Below are 19,667 nucleotides of genomic sequence, written 5' to 3'. Positions count from 1 at the left end.
ATTTTTTGGGATTCAGAATCTGCATATCTTTTTATTCTATTTTAGACTTTCGAATTAATCTGTTTTATTTTGAATTCAAGTTTGTTGAGTTCAGTTAGTTTATTTAGATTTTGTTGGTAAAGATTTTGTATTTCAATTTTGATGTGGTTGTATTAAATTCACAAGTGAATAAAATCATATATATTCACATCACCCAATTTTCTACTTCTATTTTCTTTCTTTTATTTCTTAAAACTATAAAATTACACATGAAAAAAAAAAACACATCTCTCGTTAATGAAGTTTGAAATTGCACCGTCTGCTAAACGTTCAACCTCATGTTGCATTTTTGTATATGGAAGCCGAATTCGTTCTGTCTCAATAACCATAGAACTAAATTTAAATATTATCCCTATTTTTTAGCGCAAACTTGATTTTGTTTAAAAATATTACAGGTAAAATTTTATCCTTTCATACGTTAATAGTAGATAGGAACAATCCGTATCTTATCCCAATTTTTTAAAATTTAAATAATGTAAGAATATGGTGTAAGCAAGCAAAAGTGGCACATGATTTGATGTTTAAATATTATCCAGTTTGCTGCTATGTATGATGTATCAGTAACAGAATCAGCCATAATTTAGGGGCTGGAGCCACTTTGGGGTGCTGATTTTGCTTGGTTTTTACTTGGGAATGTCTAGATGGTTCGGGTCTGCTCTTGTGCTCGATAAGTTCCTGTTTCGAACTCACAATCTCGGAATTTCCTTTGAAATAAAGGTGTCAAAATGAGTTACCTTGTCATAATCATGTTATACGACATGTATATTCTACACGAAAAGGCTTGTTACAGTGCTATTCGTTGCTTAATTTTATACAACTTCACTCTTTCTTTTTCTTCATACAGAATCTACGCCATTTTTCATAAATCGTGTTATTATGTCAAAAATAATAAACGTAACAAGCACATGAAAAGTTCGCAGTCCATAAATATAACAATTTTATAAGATTGGATAAATGATACTAACAAAAACTAAGCACATTTCGTCATTTCCAGCCATACACAACATTAGAAACAAAATCATAAACTCATACAAGGATTTTGTTTCGAAATCGGAGATAATTTTACTAAAGATTGGAAACTGCTACGATAATTCAGTCCAAACATCATCTGACTAAAGCCATATGATCACCAAAACCAGATGATTCACTGACCAGAATATTTATTGTACTTTAGAAGTAAAGCATCCTAGAAATACTTGAAATCACTTCTTCTTTGCAATGAACAGACCCCAACATTGCTCGCCCGAGGAACTCCTTATCAACTTTGACTTCCATCCGTCAACTATATCGTTGTAGTCTTCCTGTAAAACGACCAGATTAGTACAAAAAATAAAGATAAACCAACAAAGACTAACAGACCAGTGCTGAACTCACTTCAGAAAAGTCGGAAATGAACTCTTCTTTGTCCTTCTCAATGTCGTTTAGTTCGCGTTGCAGAACTTTCAGGAACTACAGAACAAGTAATAAGTCATTTAAGCTGGAAAGCTAATGTGATATCAAAAATGTTTGATAAGGTTGTTTAAAGGACCTGATCAGTTCGATCTTCTGCCACGACATCATCGAAACCAGCATCCCTAAGCATCTGCATATCATTTACGAGATTAGGATGTGCGAGCTAAACAGCAACAAAGAATTCAGCAAGCAATTACAATTTATTCAATTGAAAAATAATACCTGGCCATATGCTTTAACATCATGAAGATCATAACCTCTCTGCTTAATATACTCGGCGAATTCAGAGGTTGGAGTTCCAGCACTCTTGCAGTAATCACTAATAAGAACTTTGCCTCCAGGCTTTAACCACTTGTAAAATGACCTAAACAATGCAGGTTTGTCCTGAAATATTGTAAAAAACAGAATAAGTTTACCTGATATGATGTCAAATTAAACATTTAAGGATCTGAAAGTATCAATATAAAAGGGTTAGTTTTGCACTAGGAGCCAGCTCAACTACAAAAGAAGTGATACAAAATAAAATATGAAAACCGAAAGAGTGTTTACTTGAATGTGCAGAATGGTATCACGGCTGTAGATAACATCAAATGTATTATCAGGATATGTCTTTGTTGTACAATCTGCAACTTCAAATTCAGTTGCACATTTGAGTCCAATGGCACGTTCCAGAGCAAAAGAAATCATATTGACGGAGAGATCAATGCCGACAACTTCCACATCAAAGTTCTCAGCCATGTAAAAGTCACCTCCGCCTATACCACATCCAACATCCAGAACTTTCTGGCCAGGCTTAAGATCCAGCTTTTCCACAAATTCTTTTGTTGTTTCTGAACATGGGCAAAATCAAAGATTCATTTTAAACAATGCAAAACTTCACAGCTTGATAGTTAAGGACATGAAGCAAAAAGGTAGAAATGGGAAAATGTGGCATACCTAATCCTCCAGTGCTCACGAAACCTTGTCCAAAGACACGCTCATATCGCAAGATTCCATTACTCTTATACTGAACAGTATCCAGGAAGCGTTGAAACCCCTTATCGTCTTGTGAACTGACTTTCTTCCATAACCAACAAATCTGTAACATGCAAAACCCACAAGCTGGATTGTCAGTAAGCCAATTTATTTTGAAACTTAATTACTCAAATTACAAAATCAAATAGATCATTTAAATTACCTGGTTTTGGTTCTTCTTGCTTCTCACATAAGCTCCAATACACTTGCAACCAACAAGAGATAGTTCATAAGAATTGCCAGAACCATCAGTGCTGTGAGACTCTTTGAAGATCTGTTATACAAAAAAAAAAAAATCAGCAACATACATGCATTATAAATCATAGTGCCATTACATGGGGTCTAACAAGATCTACAACGTAATGCTATGACGATTCAAAGGAACATTTTCTTAATCATATTAGCATCTCTTGAAGCTAAGCTAATAAGACTTTTAAGTCCAGTTACTATATAATCTAGTCTTGCTACATGCTTGACTGTTATGTAGCCACTCCTTGACTGATGGTTGCAAGGAATCATTATAAGTCGTGCCATCCTTCTAATAATAAAAGGAAGGGAAGTATGTAAAGTCTCTGAACATTGTTGTTTTTACAAATTCAGCCTCTGATTTTTTGTTTTTACACATTTAGGCATTCATCATTTATAAAGCCCTTTCGTCAAGGACTCAATGTGCAGGTTTATAAATAATCAAGGGCTAAATGTGTCAAACTAAAAGTTCAGAGGATCAATATGAAAAAAAAGCAAATTTCAGGGCCTCGGGTTGCTTTAATCCTAATACAAATACTGTTTGCAACCAAAAGACAGCAAGATGACTGAGACCAAAAAACCCAATTTCTATGATTTTTAACACAAAATCTATAAAAAAGGGAAGCCTGTCATGCTTTGGATGTGTTTGATCACCAAAAAGCTTTGGGAGATGAAGCAAACCTTTGTGTAAAATCTCGGCTCACGGTAGTGAGTTGGATTGTACTTTCTCTTACTATCTCCGGATTGATGGAAACAAGACTCTCTGAAGAAAATATACCCACCAACCTTCAACCATTTGACCATCCTCTCGGCTAGATTCTCTACCTGTCGTGAATAGTCACAGTAAATAAAAGAGAAAAAAACAATCAAATTTCAAATTTCAAATGGCAAAGACTGCAAGATCCAAAGAACATAGAAAACATAACCTCACAGGCTATTCAGAGATTATGTAACATGCACAAACAATAACTATAAAAACTCCATAAATCAGATAGCCTTCATATCTATGAAGAACATAGGCATAATCAGACGCAAATCATCACAGCCTTAAGTAGATTTAACATTGTACCAAAATAACATTGCAGTATTAACAAATCCATGTTATGAGACAATCAAAGTCAAGTAAACAGTACCTCGTAATCTGAGAGATACATGAGAAGCCAATTTGAGAAGATTAAATCCATTGATCCCTCTGAAAAGTTCAAGTCTTGAGACGTGACATCAGCGCACATAAATTTGACATTCTTGTGGTGTCCATTGATTTTTTCATTCTGCAGACAGTATGATAAAGAAAAAGCAAAACAATTTAGATACAATTCATAACACTACATTAACATTAAACATAGCATTCTAGAAAACAAATGTAGGTGACAAAAAGAAGAACAACTAACCTTCTTTATCACACTGTCAATGAAATCAACAGCAATAAGCTGACCAGCCTTCTGTGCTAGTTCGCCAGTAAAACGGCCAATACCAGCTCCAAATTCCAAAACTGATTTCCCTTCGTACGGTGGAAGAAGAGAAAGCACCTGTGAACAGTCCTAACGATTTGTAAAATGAGCATGGATTTACATTTATTTATACACTAACTCAAATTACTTACATTACGTAGGATATAAAGATAGAATCACTAAATCAGTGAGATCAAAACAGTACCTCGGGACGTTCTTCTTTGTCTAGATCAGATGCTTTTGAGTCAAGCATCATTGCCTCCACTGTCAAATCAGCTGAGTGTTCGATCCAGTAATTCTTTTGAATCTCACGTTCTTCAACTGGCAAAACAAATTCAACAATGTAAACTGATCGAAATTGATCTAAGCATTAATTAGTTATAAATCCACTCCTAATTTAACTATATGTTTCAATTCAGATCGCAACACGTTCTTTAAACTCGCAAACAACAATTCAACAATGTGAACTGATTGAAATTGATCTAACAATTAATTCATTATAAATCCACTCCTAATTTAACTACATGTTTCAATTCAGATCGCGATTGTTCCACTGGAAAACAACAATTGAACAATGTAAACTGATTAAAATTGATCGAAGCATCAATTAGTTATAAACTTAGTCCCAGTTTAACCATATGTTTCAATTCAGATCCCAATTCAATCTACAAAATGCAGGATTACCGTGTTGTTGAGCCATTGTTGAAATGAAGTGGAAGAGATAGGAAAATTGAAGAAGAGATGGAGGGAGCAAGTTAGGTGAAATCCGAGAGGATTGAGAAAGGGAGAAAAATCAGGGGAGATAAGATTTTAAAAGCCTTCAATGGCAATGCGAGATCTAGAAAAGCTCCTGGATCTGCGGTTTAAGAGTCTGCCTTTCTGCTGCATGAGAAAGAACACAACAAAAAGGTTTGACGCAAGAAAGCTCTGCGTTTTGGTTATGTTTTGATGGGTTGCAGACTTCGATATGTGTGGGAGGGTTTTATAGATAGAAGTTGGTGGCTTTATTTAATTTTGGCTTAATATATTATTGCCCCTGAACTTGTTCAAAATGGTTGATTGGTCCCTTAAATTTTCAAAGTGTCCCGACAGCCTCCTGAACTTATATAAAATGTCCAGTTAGCTTCTTGAACTTGCGTAAAATGTAATCAATTAATCATTCGGTTGTAAAAAAGTAAGTCAAATGCGGAAGATATGTTACACGTGTTTTATAATGTTATTACATACTTCACAAAATAGATTAAAATATGTTAAAAAAGATTTTCTTACTTATTCAACTATAAAACATTTCTTCTCTAATATTATAATTGTATACCCCGATTTTGGTCGTTTTACTTTTTTAAGATGCGTGCAACATATCTTCTGCATTTAACTTATATTTTTCCAACCGAGTGATTAATTAATTACATTTTATGCAAGTTCAGAGAGGCTAATTGAACATTTTATGCAAGTTTAGAAAGGCTATTAAGACACTTTAAAAATTCAGGAGGTCAATCAACTATTTCAGATAAATTTAAGGGTCAAATGATGTATTAAGCCTTTATTTTTTAAATAAACTATTCAGTTTGAGATTTTTAATATATTAATTAATAGTAACGTCTACACAACTCAACTGGGCTGAAAATTTTCATTTTATAGTATTTGTTTCAGCGGGAGATGAGAAATCCTCATTTGCTTTCTCTATACGGTGGGGATAAGGCACGGTTTTAGGGTATGACCTAAGAGAGAGGGGTACAAAAATAATAATACGGTAAATTTAATTTTAAAAAATATAATGGATACAAAAAAAATTTCTCACCTGAATTTAACTGCAACATACTCGAGACATAAGAGAGGCAGGAGCTCGAAAATATAAAATTTATAAAAAATACAAAAATTAAAATCTCAAAAGATATAAAACAATAATATAATTCATACGTTGATGCATATGATTTTTTTTTTCAAAAATAAAAGTTTTGCAAATGATTTTATCAAAATTGTTGAGTTTGTTAAAGCACTAGATTGTTATCATTTTGAGATTCTTGAGTTTATTAAAGCACCAAATTGTTATTATTTCAATTGCTTTTCGAATTCTTATAACTATGGTAGTCACTGTTATATCTATCGAAAGAATTTTTATTTTAAATTTAAAATTATTGAAAAACTATTTGAGATAATCAATGTTACAAGAAAAGTTAAATGGTTTAGTAATTTTACGTACTGAGAGAAATATGTTAGAGCATATTGATCTATAAAATCTTTTAGTGATTCTATATTTAGAAATGCTCGTAGTTAACTTTATGTAGAGGATGAGTTCGAAATCACAACTTTCTACTTCTGATTTCAGAGATGTAGGATCCATTTAATTTACCTGCTGTTTGATGTTGGACTAGACTGCTTCACTAAAAAGCAGTGATTCATACTTTTGGAAAAAAACTACTTTTCCATGTATAAAAAAGTAAATAGAAATTTTTAACTAAATACTTAAAACTTTCATTTTCAATATAAAAAGATAAATTGGATGAGAAAATAGAATAAACAATCCCCTCATACTTATATTATAATTAAACTTAAATTTCAATGACCTATCCAGTTTAATATGGCATATAATTGAGTAAACATTTTTTTTATATTTTACAAAAGAAAATGTAATCCAGACCTTTTAAATGGGGTAAATTAGATTTATTGCCACAAACCATGTTCATTTTCACGGGTTGACAATTAAACTTCAAAACATATAGCAAAAATAATTTAATTTCATATTTTTTTATTATTATGTTATGGTCACTAAATTTTAATTAACGTTCAAATGACTATTGACAATCTTAGTTGTTTAAAGTTATCGTGAAAATGCATTTTTTATTTTCCATAATCACTATTTTTAGAGTTTTTTCTCTTTAAATATTTCGTTTATTTATCGTAATGCTACGATATTTAATGAATTAAAAAAAGTTGAAAAATTGAAGTTGCTTAGACTGTCATTAATTTTTAGAATTTTGTATTTCCAACTTATCAATGATCATTTTGAAATATTAATTGAAGTTTAGTGGCTATAATATTAAAAAACGCTAATTATTAATCTAGTCCATTTGAAATGGTCCATTAACATATTTGACACATTTCCCTTTCATCTTATAGATCTAAATATTTTCATCCACTTTGGACAAAAATACATTTCCTCAGACTCTCAAACGTCTTCTTCGCCCTCTCTTTGTTTCATCTTCTCTTTTTCATTCCTTTCGTTCTTCATTTTACATATACATTATATAAATACGCGGTTGGTTAGTTAAATGTTTTTTCCGTTAAATCCGTCTTTTCCAATTATTATGTTTTGAAGTTCTGAGGCCATATTAGTTGGGGTAAGCTCAAGTCATGAGTGTATTCATGGCTTTAAATATTTCTTTTTTCTTTTTATCAAAAATAAAATATATTTCTTTTTTCTGGAAAACAACATATCAATAAAAGTTAAAAACGACCGACATTTTAATATAAAAAAATAGAAGAAAAATTGGATTCACAATTAGGGGGAAAAAAGTTAAAAAGAATCTGGGAAAGATCTGAGTAGGTGGGAGAGGTATCACGTGATCCTATGAACGTCTTCCACGTGTTATTTGGTATGTGGGCCATATCCTCAACCGATTAGTTTCATACAATTATCACTCATCCATTATTGACTTGTTTTAACTGCACAAAACGACACCACATTGAAGTTCGTAACCAAAGTGCTGACTCATCTGTTTTTGGACTTCTCTCAATCAAGCAGATCCATAAATATTTATTTTCTTATATTTTTATAAATTTCGTACTTTTTTTTATCTACTCTTGGAAGATCTATGGTTGGGATGATAAATTTATTTAATATTATATAGTTTTTAATATCTATATTTGAAATCTAATTTGATTTAATTATACGGATTCTCACCAAAAATATTTAATTATGGATTGGGGAGAGATTCCATATGAAGTTCGGGTCCTACCTAGTTTTAAAACGTGAACAGCTTCTTTCCATATTTCATTAAAAAAAAGGATTAATCTTTAATAATTAGGATAAATACACGAAGGCTCCTTGAACTTAGTAAAAGAAAACAATTTGATTTATAATTTTGAAAATATCTCATTAGTTATCGCGATTCATTGATTTTCTAAATTTATTTAAAATTAAAACTTTAACATATATTAAAAGTAAATTTTTCTCATAGAAATCAGAAAGTTATACTAGACATTTGATATTATTGAATAGAGCACTGATTCTATATGGAATACACATTCCGTTTAAATTAAGAGAAGTTAAGAATTCTTACTATTTCTTTGAATCGAATTGGCATTTTCTTAAATTCGAAGCTACCCATTATTTAATAAAGATCAAAAATTTCTAATAATAAACCAAAATCTCGATATCTCCTTCTCATCTTTACTGAATAGTCGGGATATTGAGAAATATCCATGACATATTATCCTCTTAAATTTATTTAAATGTTAAAGTGACTTATTCTCAAAACATAATTAAAGTGATATGTGTTTGAACTTGTTCTAGTTTTCTCTTATTTTACCACTTAGCCGTTAGATTTAATCATACCATACCATGTTACATTAAATAAGTTAAGAAAGCTATAACATTTTTTTTTGAAACACAATGATACACTTTAAAATTCAGAAGACTAATCAATTTTTTAGATTAAGATCAGGAAATTTTTATGTATTTAGAGTCTAATAAATTATTAAAGGCTACTTGGTTTTCTTTTTTAAATAATTTTTAGATGTTTTCAAAGCCCTTCTTTCAAATAACTCAATTTTTGGAGCTTTGGTGAAAAAGAAAATTGTATTTATACACTAATTAAATTATTCCTGATATTATAATATTACAGTAGTATTCATCTTGATCCTGAATGATCAAATGAATTTAGTTATTCATCATTAGATCTGGACTCATTATAATCCTACAGTGGAGATTCAAAGCATCCTAAGATATAGATTTATTATTTCTGCCGGTATGGTTTTATAAATTTATTTTAATATTTTATTATATTGTTTTTTTGGAAGAATATTATGTTGTTCTTTAATTGTCAATTTCATGTGAATATTTTTTTACTTTAAAATTGAAATATTTCTGTCTTTAAATATTGAATTTCCCTTATATTATATCAATTTATAAATATTATGTCGTTCTTATATTAGATGTGAATTATTAAAAAAAAGTACAATAATAACTTTTTTAGGAAAATAATGTATATTTTAATTATTTCAATTAAATTGATATTATATTTTTAATTTTTACTTTATTCATATATAAATCTAAATATACTCATATGTGTCATTTTATTTTTCATTTTCAATACATTTGAAAAATAAGAGAAAAAGCTCTCATTTAAAAACAAGACATTGTTTACGGATTTTTTTTAAAGATAAAAAATATCATGTTTTAAATTATTTTCCATCACTTGAATTAAAGCAAATTTCATTTACAGAGACTGAAGTCCAAATAAAAACATATTATTAAATAAACACACACATATTAGTAATATTTTTATGGCTTAATATATACCCAGCCCCCTAAAGTTGTCCATTTTATTCATTTAACCCCTTCAACTTAAGGGACATCCTTTTAACCCCCTAAACTCCAAAAAAACGCTACTTTTAACCCCCTATTTTAGAATGCCGAGATATAATGTTGTCCGTGTGTATCACGCGCGTGACACGTGTGTATCCTGAATTACCCAGCCCCCTAAAGTTGTCCATTTTATTCATTTAACCCCCTCACCTCACGGGCCGCCCCTTTAACCCCCTAAACTCAAAAAAAAACGCTACTTTTAACCCCATATTTTAGACTGCCGAGATATAATGTTGTCCGTGTGTATAATTTGCTCTTTTCTTTCCTACTTTCTTCTTTTGAAAGTCCTTAATATTGAAAAATTGCTATAAATATCATTTAGTCATCACTTATCTTCCACTGTATTCTATACTTCATATCAAATCAGATTTTAACTCTTCCTTTGTATTGCCTTCCACTGTATCTATATACACTGTGGTCATAATTCATACAAAGTTAAAGCATTTTTTACAATTTCAACGTGGATTGAGACCAAAAAAAGCACCAATTAAAAATTAGAAAGACACCAATTAAATCTTCTTTATCTCCAATGCCCGTACTTGAGTTGGAACTAAGATTTTTTTGGAGTTTAGGGGGTTAAAGGGTTGTCCCGTGAGGTGAGGGGGTTAAATGAACAAAATGGACAACTTTAGGGGGATGTATGCATTTTTTTTTACCGTTGGAGGCAAGAACAAAATCCTCCCACGCGCCTCCTGTGTTTGAGACACAAACGTTGACTAGGTCAATGCCACGTCGGATGATAGGGGGTTAAAAGTAGCGTTTTTTTGGAGTTTAAGGAATTAAAAGGATGTCCCTTAAGTTGAAGGGGTTAAATGAATAAAATGGACAACTTTAGAGGGCTGGGTATGTATTAAGCCTATTTTTATTTGTTCATATGTTTAAGATACGGAATCTAAAATAAAATAAAATAAATTGTCACTATCTCCGTGGTGGCTCACAAAAATGATTTATAAATAAAATAATCAATCAAATGAAGTCCAACCTTTCAAAAATGGAAAAGAAGAGTTAACCCTTTTATGAACATATTTTAAGAATAAATTAAAATATGTTGAAAATGATTTACTTGAAACATACATATATAACCAATTAAAGTTAAATTTAGTGGTTAACGACGTCAAGTCCCTTAAGCTAGATTTCGAGTTCGAGTCTTAACATACACAGAGAGCTTTAATTGTGAGATGATCCATTTAAATGAGTTCTTATATTAAGCATCTGGTCTTCCATGTCACTCAGAGGACTCTCAATTCACATTTGGACACATGTATTATGACCCCATGTAATAATTAAAATAATGGATTCTCTTATAATATGTGTGGGTCCATATTATACATGTTAAAATATGTATGAAAGGTCATCTATTTAACATGGAGAACCGGGTGTTTCTAATAATTTGCTCGTCTAAATAGTGCATAACGAGTCTCGAATTAAGAAATCAGGCAAACTATTAAAAAAAAAGGAATGGAGCAAATCCTTCTTTTGCCAAGAAACTTTAGCTTAGTAGTAAAGCAGTTTCACCTACACCCCCAACATTTAAAGGGTTTCGAGACACAATAAAGTTGGAGATAATTTTTAATATATAAAATTAAATCAATAAACAAGAAATAACAACATGTTGTCATAATAAAAGAAAAAATTTATTTTTCAAAAAAAAAACAGAAAAATTATAAATGTTTGACCTTCCCTTCAAAAATTAAACTAATTTCAACTTAATAATACTAATGCACCTTTGTAAATGGAGCCTGTGCCATTTTTGAGCTGTGGCTTACTCCAATCTGCTGGCTCTGGAATTGCTTCACCTAAAACAGTTAAAAATTGCTCAAATTAATAGTTAAGAGATAATCCTATATCAGGGGGATGCAGTCAGGGGCGGGCTCGGGGTGTCAGAGTACTCCACCCTCCGAGAATGACCCCTGACCATCTCCATAAAAGGAACTGTTGGGGTGTAAATTCGGGAAGAAAATATATTGTCTTCATTTTAGTGTCTACTTCCATGTTCCTCTCACAAAAGGTAGTCCTCACTTAATTAAAATAATATATTTTGTGAGCTAGGAAGGGGACACTGAAATGGGAACAACAGATTTTCTTCCGTAAATTTGCACTCTTAGCTTTTGAAGCCCGTATTCATCTACTGTTAAATATACGACCGGTACGTTGCGAGACCAGTTTTACACATGCGTGTATATATGTATAAAAAAATCACGTTATCTTAACAGTCCCAATCCCAATCTTCCGGAAACAGAGGGACTTAAACTATCCCTAGTAAGGATGATTTCAGTGATTGGAGCCAGGACCCCACTAGACACCCATTGTCTACGCCTCTGTATTCGCTTATGAGTGCAATTGCGACACTTTCATGCATACCCTCATTTTAAATGTAGGCCTCGAACCACCCTCTGGCGGTCGGGAATGCACGGAGTCTCCGTGCATTCTCTCCCTCCGCCATGGGCTTACGGGCTCAAAGTTTATGATGTTTTTCTTTTTCTTATAGAAGAAAAGAGAAGAAAACTATAAGGATAGAACAAATCTTACCTCTAGTAGCCATTAGTTATTGATGAATCTTGGTGGAGAAAAATGGAGAGGATGAGGCAAAGAGAAAGTAGATAGTTTGTGGTTTTTGCATGAAGATCACATGTTTTATAGAGCTTTTGTATGTACAAAATTTGGGTCATTAAGAATCACATATTATCTGCCAAACATTATGGCTGAATGAATGAGACAAGTTTAAATGATTTCAGATGGTACAATATTGTATTAGGTGACTCCATACTATGTTAAAAAAAATTAAAACTAATCTCAATGTAAAATGTATAATCAGAGAGAAATTTTTGGAAATAATTTAATATTATTTTTATAGAATTTATATTGGGTGCTTGATTCGAAGCTCGTTGAACACTTTTTTTTATATGGATGCTCTTTTAATTAAAGTTTTATGCGTATACTAAGAGTCGAATTTGAGATACTCAATTTCAGCAACCTGAGGTCTTTAACCCCTCAAATCAATATTAAAGTCTAGCATCACTGACTTGTTTGTGTCGTCGAGATGGTGGGATGATGCTATGAGTTTGGAGTTGCTACTTTTGGACGCGGCAAAGCATATCTGGACTTGAGTTCCACGTCTATCTAATAAGAGTTAAGAGCACTCTCTCTTCAGTTGCTTTAGGTAGGTGTATCACTTTTCATCTCAGGAAATGTAACTCATTCTATGCCATCTTGATGGAAATAATGTAACTATTAATAGAAATGGTAAGAAAATAGTTTGAAGAAGAAGAGGAAGAATGAGAAATAGAGAACAAAACTAATTTCTAGTTGATTAGAAGAAGCTACAAAACGTTTAACTTGATTACATCTACTAATCTACTATTTATAATCGTTTTCAACTAACAGAACATGCTAATTATGTTATCTTGAAAAACAAGTTGTCAAATTCCTGTAGTGAAATAAGAAAAAATAGCGTAAAAAACTACTTTTTAGTGATATCTATTACCTGGATCTCCTTTCAATCAATACTTGCAGTGGATATTTTTTCAATATGACATGAGCAGAGGCGAACTCGTTAGGAGTTGATGCTAATTTTGCTAAATGATTTGCCTCATCATTCTTCTTTCTTGGGATTCTTTGAACTTCCATACTTTGGCCCTCTGTTTTCCTTCTTGCAATAGTTGTCTTACAATTAGCCGATATTTCTTCATGATGTCATCCCTTGCCTCGTAGTTCTCCGTGAGTTGGCAGACTACGAACTTAGAGTCACTTGTTAACACAGATTTATCCGGTTTGATTATAGTTAGGATCTGAAGATCCTGCAGCAAAGCCTCATATTCGGCCACATTATTAGATACCAAAAACTCTAAAGTGGTTGCATACCTGAGTTTAAAACCATAAGGACCTTGTACAATGAATCTGATTCTAACACCTTCTTTGTTTGAACTTCCATCCACAAATATCTCCCATATTTCTGAAGTTTTTGGTTGCTTATTGTCTTCCTCTGGTACTTTAAGCAGAAAGTCTGCTAGTGCATGTGCTTTAAAAGCTTTTTGGGGCTCATATCGGATGTCATCTATTAATTTCAAATCCCACTTTGTCAGCCTTCCAGAAGTTTCAGGTCTTTGCAAGATTTTGCTCAAAGGCATGTCTGTCCCGACCATGATTGATTGACTTTAGAAATAATGTTGAAGCTTTTATGTCATGATTACTACCCCAAATGCTAGCTTTTCTAGCCTTGGGCAACTTACCTCAGCATCTCTTAGGACTCTGCTATTGTAATAGATAGGGAATTGCTCTGTACCTTCTTCCCGAATTAGCACAGTCCCTACCAATTCCTCAGATACACTTATATATAAGTATAGAGTTTCTCTAGGTAGAGGTTCGCTCAGCAGTGGAAGTGAAGCTAGGAAAAGCTTTAGCTGATTAATGGACGTTTGACACTCTTCCGTCTAGTTGAAAATTTTAGCACCTTTAAGGTTTTGTAAAACGGCATGCATCTTTTAGTTGAACATGAAATAAAGCATCCCAAAGCGTTAACTTTTACATTCAATTTTTGGACATCATTTAGTTTCTTTGGAGGCTCCATATTGATGATAGCCTGGATTTTGTCTGAATTCGCTTCAATGCCCCGCTGAGAAATCATAAATCCTAAGAACTTACCCGAAGACACCCCAAACATGCATTTTTTTGGATTTAGCTTGAGATTGTGCTCCTGTAAGGTAATGAAGACTGTGGCTAAATCAGTTGCATGTAGGGCTATAAATGAGTCGAGCCGCTCATGAGTGGCTTGGTGGTCGGTTCAATAAAAGCTTGGCTCGACTCAGCTCGATTTGTAAATGAGTCGCTCGTGAGCACGATTTACTAGCTCGGTTCGTAAACGAGCCGAGCTTGAGCAGGCCAAAGCTCAGCTCAAAAGGTCACGAACAGGCTCGATTAGAACATTTATGGACAAATTTTTGTTTTGTAGAAAAATATATAGTTTTGTGTTTGTTCACAAATATCTAAACTTAATATTATTTCATTTACTATTAGATGAGTTCGTTCACAAACATAATAAATGAGTAGTAGACGAACTATTTGTAAGCATCTTATTTATTTATTCATGGACTTTGCTTATGAGCAAGCCAAAGCTCAGCTCGAGCACGTTAATTTTATAGCAAGCATGGCTTGAGCAGGCCAAAGCTTAGCTCCGCTCGATTACAGACCTAGTTGCATTTTCTTCTATAGTTTGTCTTTTAAAAATCATATCATCAACATAAATTTCCACCTTGTCCTATATGACGTCTTTGAATATCTGGTTTACTAGTCACTGGTATGTAGCTGATAGCTCCCATTTGTATAGGGTTTTTAGGCCCTTTTTAGTTCGTTTTCGCTTTATTTCCTTTCAGTTTTGTTGTCATTTTGTTCGCTTTTAGTGAAAAATAAGTAGTTTCGAGTATTTATGGCATTTTCTGTGTTTTCAGGTGTTTTAAGGCGTATTTGAGTATTCCCGAACCAGACCCGAGCCTTTTGGAGCAATTCCGGACAATTCAGGGACCGTCGGAGCACTTTTGGGATTCATCAGGGGCCATTAGAGCGGATTTCGGAAGCCCAGGGACCAAAATGGAGAAAAACCGGACCTTTGCCCCATCTGGATGCCTGTCTCGCCGAGACGGGCACTGTCTTGCCAAGACACTAGGCTGTCTCGACGAGACAGCCACTCGTCTCGGCGAGACAGCCTCTGTCTCGACGAGACGAGGCGGGAGAGGCGTAAAAACGCCTCTCCCCAGCTGGAAACTCGAATTTACAGCCTTTTTAATACCTTTTTCACGCGGGAAAAGTCGTTGGTACCCCCGGAAGACCTAGTTTTGCTGCCTACGACTATAAATAGGCAGCCTAACTTAATCCAAGGGGATGATTATTATTTTCCTTTCCTGTAGCCGTATTAAACACTTTTAGCTTTAAGTTTTCAAGAAAAGTTTGTAGTTAGCTTTAATTTCGTTGAAGAACAGCTCAACGGGTGGAGGATCTACCAACTTTGTTTATACTGTAATCAGACAACGGGTTTTAGAATTACTCTCTCTTTCCCTTTATCTTAATTACGTATTAATCTAAGTATGCCTTCGTTTATTCCCTTTTGCATTATAATTATGATTGGTTTGTCTATGAACTAATCCCCATCCAATCTAAGATGGGGATGAAATTGGTTGGATTGTTATGAATGTTTAGGGTTAGGGTTTAAGAAATTCGCTTTTGATTCGATCAGTTTATGCATGCTTTATGCCTAGGTAATGTTAGGAACATGATTTATGCTAGAATGATCATTCATAATGAACAACTAGCCTGTTTGTGTATATAATGTGCCTAATGCTTGTAACCCTGACATTGCCCTAGATAATAGATAGATTGATTCTTGACCATGGAATTTTCTATACAGAATTTGCATTAAATTGACTTCGCTAGAGACCACTAGGAATGAGGCTTTGTGGCTGGGCTACGGCTTAAGCCTTAATTGCCAACGCACCTAACGCTTTGCATGTCCTAGGGTATATGCCTAATCAAGCCGTCACCCGAATACATGTGAATAGGAAGGGCAATACTGATCACATTCGTCCTTCACTTAGGGCAATTACCTTCAATCACTAGTCGAACTTGAACCTGAACCCCTATAATCCCATTCATGGGAATTCACCAATGGAATCCCCTTCCTAGGTTGTAACTATCATTAATCACAATCCACCCTGCGGCTCGTTCTGTTTACTGCTTTCTTAGTTTAGTCATTTAATTTATTAGTATAAACACAAAATTGCTTTTAACCCAGCTGAATAGACAGATTCCCAATTGAATTTAACTGATTAGGATAGTAGTCCTTGTGGTTCGATCTCGTGCTTAAGCACTGTATTACTTGCTGCGATAGGATACACTTGTCCTATTTATTGTTATACATTTTACGAGCATCAGTAGCATCTGCATTTTTTAGTTTGAACGACATTACATTATAACCATATGTACCTTCATCCGTTTGAAAGTATGTTCGCAATATGTCCTCCGAATTCATTAGAATTTGATGATATCCAGCTGCAGTATCCCGGAGTGAATAAACTACATATCCTGTCGTTGAGTCTATCAACATATCAGTGCAAGGTAATGGGTATGAATCTTTAGGACAAGCCTTATTCAAGTTGGTGAAATCAACGCACAGACGCCACTTGTCGTTGACTTTTTTCACTAAAACGGTGTTAGCTATGCATTTTACATAATAGACCTCTTTGACGTGTTTACAGTCTATCAGCTTTTTGACTTCAGTTTGAATTATTTTTTGCTTTTCAATCCCATTATTCATTTTCTTTTGAATGATCAGAGTGGCCTCCGGATTGACATTTAAAGAATGCATCATGAGATTCGGAGATACTCCTGTTACATCTTCGGGACACCAATCAAAAGTATTAACATTAGCTTTTAGGGTTTCAACTATATATGCCTTGGGCCACTCTAGGATTTTTGCAAAGACCTGGACAGATTTGCCTCCGACAAGCCAAACCGCCTCTAAAGTACTGACTAGCTCTGCCCTTTCTCTTTCTTCCTCATCATCTTGCAATGGTTTCATGTCCAAAGAGGCTATGTAAGCTCTTAAGCATCGATTGATTACCATGTGCCACTAACATTCTTCTTTTAGTTGGGATTTTCCACGCCAAATGATGGATAGAAAGAGCACCTGCCTATTTTGACAAAAGTGGACGTCCAATAATTACATTGTAAGGAAAAACTGAGTTAATTACTTGAAATTCAGCAGTTGTATTCCACATGATGGGGCCATCTTCAATTGCAATTTTCATTTATGTACTGCCTAAGAGGGGTATCAAATGACCTGATATCCCTATTAGAGGCGATAAAGTAGGAACCAACTTCTCCGGATCAAGGCATAATGCTTCATATGCCTTACGAGTGATGATATTGACTGAACTTCTTGTGTCAATAAAAACTCTCTATACCTTGTATTCTTCAAGTAAGATCTCAATGACTAAGGCATCGTTATGTGTCTGATGAGAAAAACTACCAAAATAAAATTCAGATCTGGATTTGGCAATCCACTCCCGGTCTTTGTATACTCGATTTATTTTAACTGAATGATCCTCCTTCGGGCCACTTGCAATTATATTAATCACTCCCCTAGGAGCACGTTATGTGTGGTATTTATCATTAGGCTCCCAATATTTGATGGAGTTTTTAAGAAATTTATCCAGCTTTCCAGCTCCGACCATCTTGTTGAGCTCACCTACTAACTGTCTGCAACCTTCAGTGCCATGCCCCTCACTCTTGTGGAATTTATAATATAGGTCATTATATCTTCAACCTGATGATTTGAGCTTCGATGGGTACTAGATATGTCGTCTTTTGGACTCTATCCAGTACAAAGTTTCTTTTCTAGGAGCGTTTATGAGAGCATAGTTTTGATCTGTTTGCTTTTTGGAACTCCTGTGCTCATCCATGCTCTTGTCCCTTTTAGTTTCCTTTGGTTGATGAACCAAACTCAACCGCTATTTCAATAATTGATTTAATTTGTGACTATTCCATATGACAAAGTCATGTGCTCTTCTCATAAGAGTTGGAATTATCTTTGGCCTCCGGGTTGTTTTATCGATTCACTTGGCTCCTGCACGAGATAATTCAAATATTGCATTGCTTTACTTTCAGGAATGGAAGTGGTGAAGTGATAAGAAAAATCATTCGACATTATTTTGAACGTTTTGATGGAGCCTAGTAACAACTGATCATACCAATATGATGTCGAATCTCTTATAGTTCTTGAAAATAACTGATATATGAGAGCATCGGTAGCCGTCGTAGTTTAGAGAGTCTTGAGAAATTTTTTAACATGAAGAGTAGGGTCAGCCATATAGTTACAATATTTGAGAAGTGGATATTTGAATCCTCTCGGCATAGGTTATTTCACACTAAGAGGAGTGTCTATGTCGGTAGTTTCTAACAGCATTGACTCCAGACCTTCGTCCTTCATGGCATGACGAAGCTCCTTCCTAATAAGATTGTACACATCTTCTTTTAAGGAACTTGCTTCTTCAATCTTCAATCAGGGTTTTCGGTTGTTGATTTCTTCGATCTATTGATCTAGACGCCTCTGGCCTTTTATGATTTGACAGTGATGAATCAAGGATTCAGAGGAATTATGACGAACGCCTCGACCTCGCTTTAGAGATCTGGAACCTTCAGGCTTCGGGACTTGCTTAAGAGATGACGGCAAACTATAATATCTTCGGTATGATGGACTAATATGCTTTTCTTTTGACCTTCCAAGAATAACTTTAGGTTGAAACTCTCATGAGATTCCTCTTATCTTCGGACAAGTTCAGACGTCGTGATGTCCTGTAGAGCAAGATATGGAGATATGTCTATCCATATACATATTTGCCTTTCTTGCCTCTTTAAGCTCTGCTCTCATCACCTCCGTTTATGTTTCATATTCCGCCCTTAGAATATTCATATCCGTTTATGTTTCATATTCCGCCCTTAGAATATTCATAGACTCGTGAACGAAGCCTATATTGTATATCAGCTACTTTGTGAGGCCATCCATGAACCGATGTTGTTCGTGATCCAAAGATCCCAAACGAGAGGAGAAATATGCAAAGGCTCTGGTGGATTATTGCCAACGTCTATCAGGCCATGATTAGGTGCACTTGAAGTGCTTGCGATATTAGTAGTTTGCTAAAGAACTGGCTGGACCACAAAACTATATAGATGAGCCATTAGCAAGAAGTTCGCCCACACTCACCACACCACTTTATGTCTTCAAATATGAATAACACTTTCAGTTAGCCTTGAGAAGAACTGAGTCAACAACAAATGATCAAGGAGGGGTTGGAATCCGACGTCTCCTCTCCGATGCTTAAGTTAGTTGT

The 19,667-nt window shown here is 34.1% G+C and overlaps 1 protein-coding gene across 1 annotated transcript; it reads right to left on the bottom strand.

Moving 5' to 3' along the window:
* Positions 1 to 952: 952 nt before the first annotated feature.
* LOC136202896 (phosphoethanolamine N-methyltransferase 1-like) lies at positions 953 to 12,405 on the bottom strand. The gene is made up of 13 exons (XM_065993870.1): positions 12,319 to 12,405; positions 11,514 to 11,585; positions 4,408 to 4,523; positions 4,143 to 4,280; positions 3,885 to 4,022; positions 3,433 to 3,576; positions 2,669 to 2,779; positions 2,428 to 2,569; positions 2,041 to 2,321; positions 1,714 to 1,875; positions 1,568 to 1,621; positions 1,414 to 1,488; positions 953 to 1,340 (listed from the first exon to the last, which is right to left on the bottom strand). The coding sequence occupies exons 1-13, from the start codon at positions 12,329 to 12,331 to the stop codon at positions 1,242 to 1,244; spliced, it is 1,545 nt and encodes a 514-aa protein (XP_065849942.1). The 5' UTR covers positions 12,332 to 12,405; the 3' UTR covers positions 953 to 1,241.
* Positions 12,406 to 19,667: the final 7,262 nt, after the last annotated feature.

Source organism: Euphorbia lathyris, chromosome 8 (genome assembly GCF_963576675.1).
Source record: "Euphorbia lathyris chromosome 8, ddEupLath1.1, whole genome shotgun sequence".
Lineage (NCBI taxonomy): Eukaryota > Viridiplantae > Streptophyta > Magnoliopsida > Malpighiales > Euphorbiaceae > Euphorbia > Euphorbia lathyris.
The sequence above is the reverse complement of the archived record's forward strand: the minus strand, read 5'-3'. Positions and strand labels throughout refer to the sequence as shown.